General features: G+C 42.6%; 1 protein-coding gene across 1 annotated transcript in view; it reads right to left on the bottom strand.

The window, feature by feature from the left end:
- The window catches only part of LOC132909138 (uncharacterized), a 33,292-nt gene that overhangs the window by 4,989 nt on the left and 8,126 nt on the right, over positions 1–20,177 (bottom strand). Inside the window, exons 2-6 of the mRNA XM_060963738.1 lie at positions 4,553–4,724; positions 4,421–4,444; positions 4,168–4,283; positions 3,663–3,900; positions 82–3,312 (exon numbers count right to left, since the gene is read on the bottom strand). Of these exons, the coding sequence (XP_060819721.1) occupies positions 82–3,312; positions 3,663–3,900; positions 4,168–4,283; positions 4,421–4,444; positions 4,553–4,724 (3,781 nt within the window). The remainder of the gene's footprint in view (positions 1–81; positions 3,313–3,662; positions 3,901–4,167; positions 4,284–4,420; positions 4,445–4,552; positions 4,725–20,177) is intronic.

Here is a 20,177-nt window from a genome sequence, read left to right as displayed (position 1 = left end):
TGTTTCATTAAGATAGAAAAAATATATCAGAACGATAGATACCACCATCTCGATAGATTCAAATCTCAAGGAAATAATTACCAGCTTCCAAATTCTCTTCGGTGCTAGAGATCATCTTATCGGTGCGATCCTCCATTTTGTTCAATATCTTCGTCAATATCTCAACGCCGTCGCGAGTCATCGTAAATGCCGCGCTCGAATTCATCAAGGTCTCGTTTCCGGTCGCGATATCAGCGATTTGCTTCAATTTCTCAAAATTCGGCAACGGCCTATAGTCCTCCGGAGGTTTCGATTTTACGTTCGACGTATGCGATTGTAACGCGTCGACACTCGGTCTGGAACTATTTTTGCTATGCACAGGCTCGTTCTCCGTTCCGATATCCGCCAACTCTTTCAATTTCTCCAGAAGAGATTTATTCTCCTCCATCGTAGAGATCTTTCTGTCGGACGTTTGCACATCGCTGGACGTTAAAGACGGGGTCTTGTTCGAAATCTCGTCTCTGAAAGATCTATTTTCTCCTTTTCCTGCGTCGTTGGGAGCGGAGAATTCTTTCGGCGCTGATGCTTCCGAAGTGAACGTCTCCCCAGCATTCTGATGAGACTCTGAACGGATTATCGGAAGCGAGGTTGAATTGGTAACGACAAATTTCAACACGACTGGGTTTCCTTTAAAGTTCGACGACACTTTAGTGCTAATCGACGTGACGACTTCTACGATTTGCTCGACTCTAGGATGCTCGTTATGCGAATCCCCTTCCCTGTTCCTCTCGTTCTCCGCCGAATGAAATCTAACGGAGTCGCCGTGATTAAAGGAATTGCGTTTCGTCGCGTTTCTCTGTCGATTGTGCATGCCGAACAATTGTTCCAAGAGCAGGCTGTCGCCAGTGGAGCTTCTGTCTGTGTTAGGTTTCTCGTCGATTCTCATCGTCTTCTCCCCGTCTATCTTAGGTCTTGGTCTGACAGGTCTTCCAATTCCTGTATTACTTTTAGCAGGCGCCAGAGTGACCAAATTTTCCACCACGTACGCCTTCAAAGTGTCGTTGTAAGTCTTCTTTCTAGTTTCCAGGGAATTGTGCGGCCGACTCAAGGTTCCATTAAAAGGCCAGCTGTCTTCGCCTTTCGTCGCCGATTTGTTCCCCGTCGAGTCGGAATCTTCCTCGACCTCTCCAGGTGTGTGCTTCAAGGTATCGATCTCGATGAACGTAGAATTTCTTGAAATATTAGACGTCAACCTTCCCGGAGCTCCTTTATTCTCCTCCTTTTTTACGACTAATTTATCTATATTATTGTACAATGGATGTATCATCTCCGAGTAGACTTCCGTGGTTCCTAGCTTCAGAAGCTTCTCGTCGTCTATCACACTTTCGGTATTCGATTCGGTTGATCTTGCGTATTCTTCGATCTTTGCATTTTTAAGAGAAATATCCGCCTCGGAATCGCTGTTCTTCTTCACGAAAGTCTCTACCTCGATGATTTCCTTCAAATTTTCTTTAACCGGTAGCACCTTCGTTTCTTCTTCTTCTTCTTTATTCTCTTTGACCGGTAGCACTTTAATTGCCCCTTCCTTATCCCCTTTGTTCTCTGTGCTTAATTCGCTGGTTTCTTCGGTGAATCTTTCCTCCTGATTCATTATACTATCTGTCACGGTGTTGATTACCTGCTTCGAAGAGCCTTCTTTGTCAGCCTCGGTGTAATCAACGACAGAAGTAATTTTGTCCACGGGAATCGTGTGTCTGAACGGCTTCGGAGTTCCAGAACTTTCGATCAAACTTGGTCTCATGCCAGCTCCATTCAGGTCGGGTGTCTTGTAACTGGTGTACACGGGTTCCTGCGTATTCTTATCGACTTTCCTGTCCTGCAGAGCGTTACTCTCTTGCTTCACCATAGCCTGAACATCCGAGTACCGATTTCTGGCTTCCAAATCCACGTCCACGTCCGGGACAGGCTCTGCCACTCCAACTCCAGACACTTTTGTCGTCGATTCTTCGTCGGAATCTGGCTCCACCGGACTCTGCGCGTGCCACTTCGGAGTACTGGAAACCATCGAAGGCAAGAAATTGTCCGAAGCGCCTATCACGGTGGTTTGACCCAACCTCTTTCTATTCATCTTCGTAGAATCGCCAGAACTCTTAACGTCGTCTTGCTCTTTGCCAACAGGGCCATCGGATCCACCGTCTGTCATAGCGTACGTCATCTGAGAGCCAGGGATCCTCCAACCTGTTTCGTTCTCGCTCGTCGATCGATGAGGTTTCGTGGAAGAAAATTCCAAAGGCTGGGAAGAGGAGAGGCCAAAAGGCTGAGAAGAAGTTCGAAGCTTGATATCGTAAGTTTCCGGTGGTAACTGGCCAGAAACTTCTATGTCCGGTCTCTGGCCGTCTAAACTGACCGGGGAAGCTTCCGTGAAGATCTCCCCACCTTCTAACAATCCTGGAATCTTATTCTTGAACTTGCCGTTCACCCTGAAATTCACCATTTCCTGAGGAACGATTCTATCGCGTGGAAAATCAGTGTCGCTAATGTCCAACGTGCTCATTCCTGGAACACCTATATACGAATTTAATATCACCGCTGGCTCGGCAGATTTCGTGCTGGTTGTAGAGGATTGTGCAACCTTCGCGTGAACGCTATACTGAGGATTCTTTACGGCTGTATCGGAGACAACGTCTCCCAGATTCGTATTGCTGTAATTCACTTTATAGTTGCTTTCGCTTTTGTAATTTGGCTTTTGAGCGTTGTCCGGCAATAATTTTAATTCTGTATTGATGTATCCAGGAATGATAGGCTTCCACGGAGAAGTTTCGAAGCTCGGATTGCGGAAATCCTTGAACAGATCGTCCTTTCCGACTTGGGGCGTGGAAGCTGTGGATGTGGTGGTCTTTTTCGACGAAGACAATTCATCGTGCACGGTGTAATTAACTTTCTTATCTGCTCCGTTGGTGGTTTGAGCGACACCCGCACTCGCTTCGGTACTGTCTTCTACGGTGGTCGGTTTCATCGTAGTTTGTTCTTGAGGTAACGACGCTTTGGTATTGTTTTTCGTTTCTGACTGAGCCTTTGCAGGCTGTTGAGCGGAGATCGTTTTGTTCGAGGAAGTGATGTTCACTTTCGTCGCTTTGTAGGTGCCTTGGATCGTTGGTATGTTACTGAAGTCGATGTCTGGCTCCGTGGACTCGATTTTCGTTGGTTTGGATTTCGGTTTCGAGCTGGTGATCAAAGAGCTGTTTCTGTTGGGTCGAAGCAGCCCGTTCTTCGTGATCATTGCGTTCTTTTGCTGAACCTGCTTTTGACTCCCTGGCAACTCCTGATTTATTCCTAAATGTAGAGGAAACGGATATTTCGTGAATGTGTTTATATGCGTGAATGTGTACGATAAGTTTCGAAATGAATATTTTATATTTTTTTTTTATTCTGAACCGTAAACTTTGATTCGTCTTAATTTTTTAATTTATTTATCCACGAACTATCATCGCATGTATATTTCGCGCGAGCATTACAATTTTCAATATTAACTGAAATATTCGTACGAGAGATGCACAGCTTGAATTTTATTAAAAAGAATCTTCATATTTTACGAATAATAGCCAAACGATTAAATTGGAAATCGTGTAATTACCATGTTACTGTTTTATCACGATTAATCTTTATTTCCAGCGGATACTCACTTTTCACCGATATGCTAGTGAGGTCCAGTTCCATATCCTTGAACAAGGAGGACGATGAGTACGTCTCCTTCGCGATAATGTCTTCGATCGTGTCCTCGACGTTCGTGATCGATTGCGGTATCTTTCTTCTGTCCAGATATATCCTGAAGAACACCTTCAGAACACCGCTTTCGAATTTGTCTATGATCGTCTGTTTGTAAGCTGCGCCGAACACGCTTCTTCTAAATAGAACTTCGAACTGAAAATTACCAAGGAATTTTCAATTATTGGTTCTTTTATTTGCAAAGGATAATTTACATAATCTTCGCAGGATAGAATTCTATTTATATGAACTTGTCGAGAAACAAATAATTTACGACTCGAGTTTCTATGCTCGAGTTTCATCGGTACTCGTAGATATTCTTCAAGAGATTAGGAAACAGAGTTTATACTAATTTCTATAAACGGAGTTCATGTAAACCGAGTTCTAGAAATTACGTTTAGAAATAACAATTATCATCCTTACTATATTTTTATATTTTCGTTCCTTTTCACGGAACACCATACTGGTATTTAGCTTCAACATCGGATTATATTTCTCACCCTTAGACACCCTGAATGTGCAGGAGAATCCAACGATCGCTGTAAATATTATCGCAACGAACGTTACTAATATTCCAATATTCATTTTCTCGTTAGAAATTAATTTTGTTACGAAGGAAAAAGAAATTATATTTTTTCGGATTTTATATTCGATTGTACGTTAGATCGGCGCTTACCATTTTTTGAATCTGTCCGAAGGGCTGAAAAACAAAATTCGTTCGTTCATAAACATCTTTCGGTTCGATCGATATTTAGTGTAATTTTTCTTACGATAGATTGCTACGAGTAACATAAAGATGCCAACGAACCTCCCATCCATAACGCAAGTCCTGCGATCGCGAACACCGCGATTAACACTAACATAGCAGAGATGATTAACATCGCACTGCCGACTTTCCATGTACTGTTGCCCCTTTGTTTCTTCGTGTGTTCAGGTGAGACTCTGGACCATGTCGACCGCGGTGGTAAATAATAATCATTCTGCAATCGAAAAAGAAAACATAATTTAACGACTACTGCACCTTCGTATCAATGACAAGCATTTTCATAAAAGCGGATAATACGATATCAATAAGACGTTACGTCCGCCAGCGCATTTACGGGTTAAGCGCAGCCACCAGTTTTCTCGAATCCAGCGTACAACGTATTTATTGAGCAACTGGCCGCTGCTATTCGACGATTCGATAATCGGAACGCGTAATAAATTTAGTCAGCATAGTACGGCGATACGTAGTAACGGTACTGGAGTCGAGAAGGAATTTAAAAAAAGAAAAGAAAAAGAAACAGAAGAATGTTTCCAAAGTTAAGCACGACGAAATTATGAAAATTTAGTGGTATATCGTTCGATGATCCAGCGAATGTAGTATCATAATCGGAATAGTCATGTGCGAGTCAATGACGATGATTTAATACGATTTCGACCATAGCGCTAGATCCTCGATATTACAAGTGCTACAACAATCGTGTAAAACGTTGCTCATCAATTTTTCTGCATTCTCATTTCGATAGATTGTGTTATTTGTTTTGAATATTGGCTTCTATCTGTGTGGAAGGTACGTCGTGAAAAACACTACGAGTTCGCCATAATCGTTATTGCTATTATTATGATTCTATTGGCGAGAAATAAGCCTTGTCTGTCAAGGTCATTCGAAGGTCACGAAACAGCACAACGCGCGTACGAATATTCCTTTGGATTTCTATTCCATCCGTGCCATTTTACAGCACCGTTTGGTACATTAAGTTTACGTTATAATTGCGATATAATTGTTACCTTTGCTCGTCGTACATTATCGTTAATCGTTTATAATAAGAGCTAGAACGTTCCATTTAAAGAAACGACGATGATGATTTTGAGAATATACAACTTGTCCGTAAAGATTGATTTAAACATACCTCGGTAATATCACGGTTAACGTGTTTCGATAAAAAGAGAAGCGAGAGAAGAAACGATACAAAACTCTATTCAGGACACTATACTATTTCATTCGTAGAGATTTACACGACTCATCGTGTATAAGAAGCGTGTTAAAAATGTGATCGGGTTACGAACGTATATTCCAATTCCGAGGAAATAAAATTTATGCGTACGGTGGCATACATAATCGAAGTCAAGGTAAAGAAAAAAGTAGTTGGCTCGGTCAGTGGACCAGCCAGCCAGCTTCGCGTTATTCTTACCAAAGCCTGAAAAATGGAAAAACGCATCCGTGGAATGGAACATGCTGTAACGTTGGTCACGGTCGGTTGCGACGCGAGATTTATCGCAGAAACCATGCGTGAAATCACCGAATCAATGTTCGATACATGCAAGAAAAAAGGGAAAAACGTCTGAAAGAACACGTTTCGGGCTAATTATTTACGCGTCGCAACGACAAAGATCGTTCAAAGAGATTGCAATATTTTTCTTCTCACCCGTTTGTCGCTATTTTACTATCTATACGTGCAACGATTGTAGTCTTTTATTTCCATAGGCGATAGAAATTATAGTTAAATATAAAGAATCTTGCAAACTTGCAATTAGAGCGGCAAAAATGCAGGCGAGTGTCGCGATGATCGATCAATTGTCGATTAATTGGCCGTATCCGGCCAACGATGTGTTAAATACACGTGTGGGTACACGTACGAGATGTCGAAGGTCGCGTCTATAGAAATAGCTTTTAACATCTGTCACGATCTCGCGGTGATTCAACGCAGCTTGACGCTGATGCGAAGTTAACGACTTGATCGAGGGTGAAAAATAATTTCACGCTCACGGAGTACGATAGAAACTTCATGGCCGTGCGAGATGGAGAAGTCAATGTGTACGCTGAGGTCGTTGCCTTTAAAAACGGGCAACCGAATCCCCGAACAGCACGCTCTGACGCAATCTGAATATCATTATCCCATAGGGTACGTTTGATCCTTTGTTTTCGTTCAATACTATCAATTGCATATGGCGGGTACAAATTGGTGGATGGTAGCAGCGAGAGAAAACGTGACTCTCAATTTCAATTTTTAATTTCCTCCGATGATTCATTTGGACGACGTCTCTGATAATTCGCGACGGCTGTCGTAAATCAAACCCCATAATTCCGACTTTACGTTATCCGACTAAGCGAAAAGCACAGCTGTAAGACGTTTATTTTAGCCCTTGTTTGTCTCTCGCGTCCATTCAACGAAGAAAGTTCGTCGGATGATTTTAAGCCAGTTCTTCGCCAAGTTACGAAGGCCGATGTTCGAACACGTCGTTGAAAGACGATCCTTTTGTCCCTTTCTTGCTTGTCTTCCGTGTCAGAGGATAAAAAATCAATCTGCGATGATTCCAGGTTCATCTTCCAAGATCAAAGAATCTTATTATCGACCAAAGTCTTGGAAGATCGAACCGTCTTTCCTAATACCATGGCAAAATCCGGTGCAACAAATTACGCTATCGCGTTACCGATGGACGTAATCAAACGTATCACGGTCGTTTTCATGAAACGTTGCGACGAGCGTAGCGACGATAACGCGTGTCGATAAGAGAGCGACCTGACCGCTAACGCTATCTCACCTGGTCGATCGCTGGAGGCTCCGCGTTGACTAAAATCGCGTATCGAGCACAGGATCGAATGCCAGGCGTCGCGTGTACGATTAGATTGCCGGTTTGTTCGGCGAGTCGAATTGAAAATCCCGAGGCGGGGGAATACCGCGTTGCTGGATGCACCGTTAAGGGTTCATCCGATGTGGTGATTCGGTGGGAAGTATCGTGCAACCATTCTGTCTGCTCTTTTTTCGGAACAACGACCGCGCTAACTGCACGCGTGTTAACGCCGCGCGAGTCATCAAGATGGTCACGTATACGAAGCCACGTTGCGAGGCACAAGTTTGGAGAGAATCGCGATGCAACAAGCTCCGCGGTGCTCCGCTTTCGCACGCGAAGCGACGAGAATTTCCCGCTTTAGCGGACGATCTGCTCTCGCGAACGTTCTTACGATTTCGACGAAGACAAAGTATTTCCTCGTCTTGTCAACGCACAGCTGACGCAATTTGCCACACTTTTCCGGTAAAAGATCGAGACGCGTTGACCTCGACGCGCGAAAAATTGGTTCGAACGCTTGTGAACGACAAAGAGAGAAATTAATTATTTACCTTTTCATCTGGTTGATGTTTTGCTTTACCATCGCGTCAATTTGACGCGCGACGGACATATTCGTCGCGAAAACGAGGCTTAAACAGCGAACACCGATCGGCAGACCGTCGACTTTTTTGCAAATCCAAAGATTCAAGCTTTGCACTTTGGTAACTTCGAGTTCTCTACGATCAGGCGTGCGAGCGTTGTTTCGAACTCCGCACGCTCAAAATAGCATTCCTAATACCACGTTATTTCACGGTGGTACGTTTGAAATAACAACAAAGCTCCTATTATGTGTTAAACGACGCACGGTGCGTTCACGAGACAAAGAGTTAGCGGGAAAGACGCGAAGGAACCGTTGCGGCAGGACTGCGGGTTCATAAAGGTCCATTCTTTAGCGCGTTGCTTGATTTATCGCCGGCTATCTTTTTTCATTAGCATCACAGAACAGGAGAGAAATGAGAAAAATTCGGCGAACGAAAAAACGTTCGGCATCGTGGCTTTATTTATTTCGACCACGTGAGATCCGATTTACCATACGAAGCGTAGGTTGTTTATCTCGTAAATTTATTAGCGAGCTCCTTTTAATTTCGTTCGCGTTTAATTCATAATCAGCGTTCGTTTCCTTGCCTCGGCATCTTTTTCAGCCGTTTCGATCCGTTTTGATCGAGCCTTTAATCGGAAATTATCGAATGCTCGCCGTCTTTAAAACGATCATCGAATTAAACAGGAGAGCGAACCGCGCAATCGATCGACGATGCTGATTTATTCGTTGACAATGAGTCAGCTCGTCGCTATGCTCCAGATGATAGTGATCCACGAATTGGGTCAGCCTGCTTGGGAACCTTACGACGGCATTTTCATCGCGTTTGCATAGAAACGCCGCAGGTACAGACGAAGAGTAGGTAATCGGCATGTTGATTGCTTCATGGAAATTTCGCTTATTGCTCGTAACGAAACTGGCATGTTTTGTCTTCTTGTACGGTTCATTAGCGTCTTGATAAAAACATTCTGTTTCGACCAATGGCCTTCTGTCCGAGGCCTGTTCGCCTATGTTCTTTCTTCTCCAAGATGTTCGACATGGTCGAGGGACTTCTTTTGTTAGACTTATTTCGTTATCCCCGAGAGTATTTGCTTACGACGATAGGATTCTATTAGGAATTCTTGGCTGCAAAGTTCTTCGTTCAGAAAATTCTTACGAATTTTTCCCGGAATTATTTTCCTATTCTTATTCAAACGCGATCAAACGAACATTTTCGCAAACTTAAGATTAAACCGATTCGAGTTCAGAATTTACGACGGCCAATTATAAAGGAAATAACGAATAAAGGAAAAAAGAAAGAAAGAAGAGCTAATTAGAGAAACAATTACGCGTTCAGTCTACTTTTATTCGTTAATTACATTAATATTCAACCTTCTTTTAATCGATACGAAAGGCACTTCGAGGAGAAGAGGATCGATGTTCTAAATTAAGCATTCGGAGAATTTTCTCACGGAGCCAATTGACCGGTGTGTAGGTCGTTAGCTGTTGGAGCGACAAAAGAGCCGTCCAGAGAGAGCTATGCAATTTCCGTCGAAGGACGAGGGTTTGTCGGCGACTCGCACAAGGCAGAGAGCGAGCCCGCCGTTAGAATCACCATTATCGTCGACAGTATCGATGTTCGTTTGGCGTAGCCCTGAAAAGGCCTCCGCAAAGAGAAACCTGAATGTTTGCCTTGTTACAAAGAAATACGTCGTCGCCTTCAGGGGCTTTGCGCCTTCTTCGAGCTTTACTCGACGTTAAATGCTTAACGAACGTCGAATTTCATTCACCGCGTGCAACAGGTGTCTCGGTAGTTTCAAGATCTTCATCTATTCGTATCCGCTTACCCTCTAAGTATAACAAGATATCGTTGCTCTCTTATCAACAGACTTCGAACTTGTTATTAAACCACTCTTTTAAATTTTTTTTAACCCAATTGAAATTGACCATTCGTAAATAAATAATAAATTAACTTACAACCTGTGTACAGATCAACTTACAACTGAAAATCGAACGGCGATCGACTATAGTCGTGTACAACGAAATCGAACGATCGTGGAAAAGTGGAGCCGATCGGTTTGTTCTCTGAGAGCCTCGTTTCATCGTTATCGAATAAATTACAGACTGATGAATTTTCCACAAGTTACCGATGAATATCTATAAATATTTCCTTCGAATTCACTGGCGTAAAAGTAGATCGTCAGCCGGAAATGAAATTATCCTTTTAGAGGAGAATCGAGCTAGTCGATCGAAATCGCGTTTGCTTGTTTGCCGGTGCAGATCGGCGCTTCTCTTAATGAAACGCCGGTGATTTTCCATCGGCCATTCGTTACTCTCTCGTTAAATATTTCTCGATACACGAACACGCGAGCTGTAAGAAAAATTAGCCTCTACTTAAGTCACGTTACCGAGCATGTCCAACTATGTGGATCACAAACCGTGGTAACAGCTAGACGATTCCTCGAAAGGCTATTAAAGCCGAGCTACCGCGAAAGTGCGTTACTACGACTAAAACGTAATAGTCTGTACCCCGGAAGTTAGACCAAGTCACCCGCCCACCGTATACGCCATGTTTCTGTCTATAAATTTTGCAGAACCTCGGTACACGTTCAATTAAGACTCGAGGCGTCATTCACGAACCAGAACCTTCCACGCACGATGGAACTGGCTGAATTTCCGCAATTATTACATTGTGGCATAACAAATATCTCTTTTAATAACTTTACTTAGACTAGCGATAGCAGTAAATCAGGTAATAAACATCTTTGTATAATTTCTGAATTTTCCGCCGTGTCGGATAACTCGTAATCTCTAAACGTATCTCGTGAAATTTTATTTCTTTTATATTTATCAAATTTGTTAGTGTTATACCGGGGACTAATTATTTATTAATATTTATCAAAGTTGGGACTTGTAAAATTTCGTCGATAATACCGGTTTCCATCGTGCAGGATAATAACACTGAAATCCATTTGTCGTAACAATTGACAGAACGAAGTTTCTCCCGCAAGACGGCTAAAACACGCCATCGGTTTGGAAAGAATGAAAAATTCTCTTCGTTACGACGAATAATCGAGGAGTTTTCTAAAGGCATCTCTTTCCCATACTCTGAAACGCGTTAAATTCCGGAAGTGTTAAAATTGAAACAAGTTATGTTTCCATGAATACCTTCCATCTCGAAAACGATGCCCGTTGCGCTATACCGCGCTACGATCTAATAATTTTGTAGCTTTTTCAGTCGCTTTTCAACGTCTCTGTGTTCGTTTATCCTCGAGATGATTAATGACATCTCGTACCAGCCATTGAATACTACCGGTGAATCGAAGAATTTTGTTTGGCCAGCTAAGGATGCGCGCACAATTTCTGGCCGCAAAGAAGCAGAGAAGCAAAACGAGAATCCCTGATCGTTATTGCTTCACTTAAGACGGTTGTGCGTGAAATACAGAGGATCGGGAAGATGAACCAATCGAAAGACGATCTCATACATCATTCCGCTTATCGTCGGATCAACGCGGCACCTTTAAATCATCGCTTCGCCAACATCATAAATCACGGAACCGATGAAAGCCGATAAATCGAATGGACTTCGTCCCGTGGCTCTATAGAAGTAGCATTTAACGGTAACGGTATTAATAATGGGCAAATTTTTCTGGCTAAGTTCAAGGTACCCGTGTTGATCGCCTCTGTGCGTCCAACAGCCACGTTACATGGCACTGATATCGCCTGGCCGTTAAATCTTATTTCATATTTACTAGACTGCGACTGTTTGTGCATTCGCGAGAGAACCTTAAATGCGTACAAACGTACAGATCGTGCGTATTACGATCTGTTGGAATACAACGATGTTACACGCATAGGCACAAACACTCTTACACAGGCACCTACACAGGCATTAGAACAGGACACTTACACAGGTCATACTCGTTACTGTATAGAGAGTGGGGCTCAAAATATTTAAGGGATCATGGGTCACTACCTAGGTCTAGCCTGAAAGTAACTGGCCAACGATCAACAATTCTTGCATACTTTGTTAATTATAGATTATTAATCTTAACTTTAAGATTAAATTCTAACACGATCGTTAACCAGTTAGCCGTCGCGATCTGTTTGAAAGCTGTGAAAAGCGTGTAGCTGAAACATTTTTTATTTTTTTTTGGTTTTTTTTACAATTTGTCCTTATGGACATTTGGTAAAGTGTTATATCTTGTTGGTGAAAAAAAAAATAAAATAAAAATAAATACAGCATGTGGGTGACTACCCCCAGCGGGGTGCCAGCTTCGTTTTTACTAAGTTATATCTTTTATGTAGCTGAAACACGTCGGGAAAAATAAGCGACGACAGAAAGTATACTCGTCGAGTACGGAGTGTGCGTGGCTGTTAAAAATACAGAATCAAGTTGCAACGAGACGATCGTTTTATTTTTTAATCTTATTACCGACAAGGCTCGTCGTGGCACGAAATATCGCCGTTTCTTCGTGACGAGTATACTCGTCGGAAACAGCCAACTGGTAAATGGCTGAGACGATATCTATTATTAGAATTTCAACTGTTGCACATGGCAAGTAATCGCGGTCGAATCACCTATGAGATATCGGGCACCTAGTCGACGTATTAGTATTTGTGCACGATATCAGAAGTTCCGTCATTTTTCAAGCTGTCCTATGTTGGATCGTGCGTGTACACAGTACACGTAGAATATACAGGCGGAAAGAAAGAAACGAGAGGGCAGAAGATAAAAGAGGTGGATCGTTGCAGGTGCAATGTGCACGCAGGTGCGTGGACCATGACCTGGGCGGAGTCATTTCGCGGCCTTCGAAGGGGCGGCACGAAGGAAACGCGACGAGAGAAGATGCATCCGCGGGTGCAAAGATCTCTCAAGGTCGGAATCGTACCTCTCGTCCTTGTCTCGCTTAATGAGACTCCTTAGAAACATGCACGTACGTTCTACAGGTGGATGTACAGGCTGTAACGAATGCACAGTGCCGAGCTTACAATCGTTCGACGCTCCAGAAAAGGACTGCCACTGATAAAAGTCGAAATCCAATTTCCAAAAGGGTGTCCTCCTTTTTCTCGGCCATATCTTTTACAGCAGATATGCTACACGTTGTAAAATAAGAGATTCGGATAACGAGCGTTACCCTCTACGTTGTGTCTTGGCCATTTGCAATGTATTTGCCATTACGGTATGGCAAGTATATTTATGCTCGAAGACTTAAGTTTCGTCGATGAAACTTTACGCAATCGTCTGATTACATAAAATTAGCATGAAAATCGATTTTAAGAAAGTCGAAAGTATACGAAAAGTATTTTAATCGAAGAAGGAAGATATCAAAGTAATTTCATTTGACCCATCGGTGGATTGGTGTACTAAACGATTACAAATTCCACGTGAAATTACACGTATTATGCGTCTCTTGACGGTGCATCAAGTGGCGTTTATGTTATGGCGAAGGTTTCGCATTTCTACGTATACCTGCACGTTCTCCCTTTATCCGGCAACCGAGCTGATCCCCGACAAAGAGGAAAAGTAAAGAGAAGAGGCAGCAAAAAGTAGACCGATCGAGACCTGGCATTTTTCTGCTAAAGTACTCGCTCCAAGCCCCATTACAGACTGCCTGGATAAATATAGACTCGGTGAGTTAGCGAATACCTGTTAAAAATAGCAGATTCTCTTTCTTGGACCAAGATTTTATGCTTTCGCTCGCTGATATTATACATACGTAGGTGCGTGTGTATCGGTCTAGGAGAGTAAATTGAAATTTTGGCTAAGCAGGGCAGTCTTTTATGGCGGTAAATAAATTAATTACGATCACGAGTCACGGTCTGGAATTAAATAGTTACGGCTTCATTATGAAATCAACGTGAATGGCTAAAAGAACAGTTAGTATGCGATCGAGTATCTTGCTACTTTTGATTCATGGTAGGAAGAGTAAATTTGTAGAATACAAATTAGTTCGTTATTCGGATCTAAATTAACGTTAATTAATTAATACGACGAAGCGACGTTACAGAGACGTATCAATCTCCTAGCGAAAAAACACAAACAGGTTTTTAAACGACCGATACCGCGTCGTCATGAAAATCATTCTTTTCGATATTATACGATTCGCACGCTCGTGAGTTTCTTTCTTATTTCAAATAAACGAGAATAACCGTAATGAAAATATATTTCATTAGAAGTTGTTTCCATGCTTCGATATAAACCTTATCGTCTCCTGGCAACCATACAGATACCCATTAAATTGGACATCACGAATGTTCCATGGCGTTTAAGGGCGTTCTCCGCTTATGAGAGATTAGGATCTCGTTGGCGCGTGTTCAATTGCCGCAACCGTATGTCGCTACGTGTCCAACAACAATTTTCTCTATTCCGTAGACACATGCACGTTCTCACCCGAGTATATCGTCCCTGTTGGACCACGAACAGAACTCGGATCGGAGTAGCGGATAACATCCGCGAAGAATTCTCAAAGAAGACACCCTTGAGAATTATGTTTTTCTTATCTCCGACGACTACCACCGTACGATTAAGTAAATTGCCTCCTCTTGTTTTTCTATTCACGATCGCCCTTCGATTTATATATCTATAATTCTATATTTAATTGCTCTGGTTTCAAGTGGAATATGCTGTTCTCTGATAACGGATCACGACGAAATTGATCGTTTTATTTCAACCTTTTATCACGATAGACCGATACACGACATGCCTATCGAATTAAACTTCGATAAAAATGTATCTATTCTATATAAAGTCAAAGTTTCGTTTATGAAATAAGAATGACATCGAAACCTACGAATTCGACGATTAAATTCCATGCAAATACGTTGTTGTAAAATTTCCGCGTGCGTCGCAGCGGAGTCAAGTACTGCGACAACAATGTCCTTGTTCGAGGAAGACTCAACATCTCGATGACTCGCGAAATTATTCGTAGTTGCGAGGCGAGAATGGTTGTCCGACCGGATACAGGTTCGCCGAAACAGAAGACCGGAAGTACGCGTGTGATCCTCGAATGCTGGCAACGATCGACAATTTGCATGTACGTGCTATCATCGAGGATCACGTAGGACACTGGACGTTAATGCGACGAAGGATTTTCCAAAGGTCTCACCTTCTCAACGAAGACGAATTATAAATAATGCAATAACGCGATAAGTCTCATGCTTTGAGAAACAAACAGCTGTGGCTCGCAGCAGCTTGTGAAAAAGAGCCCGCGCGCTGCTTCTTTTTATACGCGCTGCATTCTGCTTCACCTTGCAGAATGTCGTAAGTCTTGATTTCATTGAGGAAGAAAGTGAACTGTTTGTACGCGTGTCTGTTCACGGTGTTCCATTTTGTCGACAGCGCTCTCTCGGTGTAATTACTGAAATCTTCTCGTTAACGCGAGCACGCGTCACGTATGACGACACTTTTCTTCGCAATTAGAGTGTGTCCGACACGAATCGTCTCGGAAGATTCAGATACTCGAAGAATTAAGGGCATCGATCAACGATTCGAAGCGAACGACGCGAGCGTTCGCGTTAAATTTGATGATTTCTCGAATTCCTAAGACAAGATTCACGATCGTTTCATCGTCCGTTGAATTTTGTTAACTTTCCGATGACCAAGATCGTTCGACGTTCTCGATCGAGAGCTAGAAACACCCGGTACAGGCTCGAAGATCGTTCAAAAAGAAAGAAAAAACGAGTATTCCTGAAATTACAGTGTTTCGCCAGTTTCATTCAAGGAGCAACATAAATTGCAGCTTTTCGAACGATATCCCTCGCGAGTCAATCAACGAGCCCGCTATTTTCACAGATCTTGAACCGTTAACTCGGTTCTGACGTAACGACAACATAATAGATGCCTCCGCCCAATAGGCATATTAACCAAGCTATCGTTCAACGTATGGATATTTCTCATGACCTTAAACCGATCGTGAAATTTGTCATATAATCGTAACTTGAAATTTTCCAATTTTCTAAACGAGACATCCAGCTACGAAGATAGTTTGCTCGTTTGAAACGAGAGAAGCAGGCATCGAATCGAAGAGAAATACTTCAGTTTCGCGAAAAAGGTTCGATTATTTGCGAGACGTACGCGTCACAAGTGCCAGAACAGCGGAATTCTCGAAACGAAAATCGTTGTTTCAGATTCGATTCGATTTCCATATCAATATACAACGATTAGCACGAACCGGTCGATACGTATTTAGAAAGCAACGTACTACTGTACTATCGTCGTACAACTATACGAATCGCGAATTATTACAGCGGTATATGCATATTAGAATATCTCAAAGTATCTTCACGTGTCTCGGATCGTTAAGTCTAACTTCTATACCTAACAACGTAACAAGCGTTTCCACGAAATACGTATTTAACCGAACCACGGAACACGTGAATCGCTTCGTGATCCTGAACACTTCGAGTCTGAATAAAAGGCGAACAAAAAGGAATACAGTCTGCCCTATGTAAAATGGAATCACGTTAACCGTGACAGAACCGCGAAGGAAAGGAAAGGCTCGTAACAGTTTTGGTTTGAGTTGGTGGCTTCTAAGTAAAACGGAAAGGCGGTACTGGACCTCGCGGCGGTACGCCTCTTCTTGATTTACCACGAACCGGAAGATACCCGAGACTCGCAAGATCGTGATGTATCACGTTGGGTTGACCTTCTGGGTCTCTCAGGACCTCGCTGCTCGGATTCAGGATTTCCAGCCGGGGCTCGGGTCACCCGGAAATTTCTACACCGCGTATCTTATGCTACGGTTATATTTCGTGTTATGGCTTTTGGAAATACGATCACATCGGTAGAAAGTGAGCGTCGACGCTTTCTTATTGATCGAACGTATTTCTAAATGCGGACAATCGCGTACCTTCGTGAACGTAATTAAAGAGACACGACTACGTCGCGTAAATTTCATACAAATTACATCTGGCAAGCGTGATATTTATTTTTTGAAAGATATTAGACGTCCGACGAATTGGTTCTTTTCCGTCAATTATCGGAAAGATTACAGACGCGTTCGTAAGGAATTTTCACGATAATCGTTCAAATATGTATTTTCACGAGTCACAGTATCTAACTATCACGAGATAGTTCCGAAGTCACGTTTACGGACTCACGGTCATCGTGTACGTCGATGAAACTTAATTACGTCTACGATATTAGAAATTGAGCCGAGATTCCGACGATCCATGGATCATGGTTGGCTCTGTAATTATATTAGCGATGAGTCGTTTCCAATGGACCTTCGATTATCTAGGATTCGTTCGCGTGTATGCGCACACGTGTAAATCTACGCCTTCGATTAGTTCTTCATTCTCCGGATATAATTGTTGTTCACGTTGGCACCGTTGAAAAATTGCTGATATTATCGACGCGCTATTATATTGTTTGCGGTCTTCTAGCTCCTATACGCATTTTCAGATTGCTTTCAGTGTCCGCCGATCGCGCTAATCACGATAATCTCGTCTCATTACGGTATTAATGAGTTACAAAAAGTTTCGTGTAACGCGTCACGCATTCGTAAAACCATTATGTCGAATACTTAAATACTATGACGGATCGCTGTACGTAGATCACAAGTCAGAGCCTCGTAAATTGGGTCCGTTGAACCTAACTGTCCATCATTATGGTGATCGCGGCTAGACAAAAAGGAAGGTCACTGGCTGCCTTCGTAGTCCTTCTTTTCATCCTTCTACCGGCTCCCTAACGAACAGATCTAATTATATCCTGGCTTAACCAGTCTCCGACACAATATTATCGGAGATATCGACCAAGACGTAAAAGCGGCTAATCGAGGATAGTTAACGCAATTTAAATATCATTTGAATTTGTTCGCTCGAAACTGACTCTTTTCTTCCGTTTCTTTGCCTAATTAACGGGCACTAATGGTTTTAGTTTCCGTCTGAGCGAGCAATGATAATTTACCAATGTTAGGCAAGTTGTTTCGTTTTAGAGAAACGATAATTCTCGTTTGGAGAGGGAAAAAGAAATTAATGTTTATCTAAATAGAAACGAATGTACATATACTTGAGATTAAACGGCTCGCATTATACTTTATAGAGGAGAACTGTAATTAATATAAGATTCTTAATTACGCGAGGCATCTGCGTATAAATATAGGATGGTCGGTGATAAGTGGAGAATAAACGAGTTAATTCGGATAATGCAATTATATCGAGTTATGTTTCCCATAAATCGAGCTGTCTCGAAATCTTGAATTCTATTCTAATCTCTCATTCGCGTATCGATGTAGTCTCATATAAAATATATCTGATATCTTCGCTAAACAATTAATTAAACCAAATAATAATAGAAATAATTATCCGTACCGATAAACGAAACCCGGCCGCAAAGTAATTTTAATAATTGAATTAATCTATATAACTGAATCGATCACTTAGGTGCCAACCCGATATATATTTCTCGTTATTTTCTTCATTGAATAAAATCACGCGGCGTAAGCGATCGAGCGTAAATGGCTCGCAGGATGAAGGCGCAGTGCTCGCCTAAGCTCGTGCGTGAATGGAGGATCGCGTGTGCGCGAAGATCAAGATCGTGATCGCATAGCTGCGTAACGATCAACGCCAATTTCTGTGGTCGAGGCCGTTCACGGGCGTTTCGCGTGGAAAATTGGCAAACGCCCATCTCGTACCCTTCCTCGTAGCGACGTAGGTGTTCCTCGCGAACGTATCTCTTTTTTTCACGTTTCGACGAACGCTCGGATGATCGTATCCGTACGCGGACGAGGCTTTCCACGTAATGAGCGCACGTCAAACGCAACACGCGAGAAGAAAGATTAGAACGTGTCTAGAAATGAAGTCAGCGAATTCTAATGAACTCTTTGCTCGTGGCCAATGCGGTTACATTCGAATCGCTGATTCATGCGTTCACGTTTACGAAGAGTCGCAGAACCTTCTGCAACGGCTGTTCCACTTGACATAATTGTATAATCTTAAGGTTTTACGAGGACGTTGGTCGAGATTAGTCTCGATGCAACGGTGTAGCTTCGAGTTAGCTCTATCGGGAATACGTTATTTGGTGCAACGAATCGTCTCTCCCTCTACCTCGTTTCGGTCCAGTCTTTCTACGATTGTAATATCCAGTAATTTGGGCTTTATCAATCACCTGAACTTTACACATCGTATTCTAAATACATCTGTGAATACTTTTCATTCGCCACGATGTCTACGTCTATCTAAGTCGTATTTACATTACGTTAGTCCATGGAATTTATCTCATTTTAATCGCTCTGATAAATTTCGTAAGAAAAAGACCTTGACCGTTCTTGACGATCGATCCGTTTCAGTCAGTGTTATATATAATCGGCGTTAACCAACTACCAGCATTATCTCAACACTGTTGGAATATGCCAATCCTATTTCTCTGCGAGAAAAAGATACCAACACCGTGTACAAAGTAGCACGAATACTTTATACAGCATACACTCTATACAAAATATTACAAACACTTTACACAGCGTAAGAAACTGGTCGTGTAAAAATTTTCTTGGAAAATATGGAAAGAATTCGGCCATTGAACCGAACCGTTCAACCTTGACTGATCTCTACCGATCTATCCTTCCTTCTAGATGGCATTCTCGATACATCATTGTCCCTCCTTTCTTGCTCGTCGGATCTTCCACCGGCTGAATTCGTTTGGTATTCGAAGCGAAGTATGCCAGCGAAGTAACAGTACCCAAGAGCCACGACGCAGAGCCGTGAAACGGTCCACCTCTTGCTGGTCCTAGCCGGCTGCCAGCTAGGTCAGTGCCACCTCGAGGATTTAGTGTCACTCGAGCTCGGTTACCGAAGCGTGCAGCCGAGAAAAATAAAGCAGGGGAACACGCCGGAATCGTCAGAGACACGAAGAGGTGACCGAGGAAACGTTCAACGATGATGATGGAGGAGGAGCTGGTTGGGGCATTGCGCGCGGAACAACGACGACGTTTTCCAACCACCGCGAGAATCACGGGGAGAGACCGAGAAGAAGATGAACGACAGCATTGTTATCATCGCTTTAATCACCGTCTTTGTTACCTTTCGTTCCCTTCCTCGAGAATCCTCCCGTGGCAGACGTTCCAAGAGTGTTTTTAAAAGACCGCTACGGCGAAATAATATTTATACTACCGCTTGCCAGTGTTATGCTGCCTCCAGTTACGTTTATAATGCTCGCAAGTATTTAGATATATGTAGCGGGTTTGTGGTTACAGTGAATTTCATCGCACTCTACCGAAAACGACGATAAATCGACGCCAAACGAGAGACACTGGTTGTTACCTTAAGAACCTTAAAAGATGTACTATGATTCAAGGTATTTAGACAGGTTCGCAGATTTTTATGA

The sequence above is a fragment of the Bombus pascuorum genome, chromosome 7 (assembly GCF_905332965.1).
Source record: "Bombus pascuorum chromosome 7, iyBomPasc1.1, whole genome shotgun sequence".
NCBI classification, from domain to species: domain Eukaryota; kingdom Metazoa; phylum Arthropoda; class Insecta; order Hymenoptera; family Apidae; genus Bombus; species Bombus pascuorum.
This window is presented reverse-complemented; position numbering and strand designations above follow the sequence as displayed.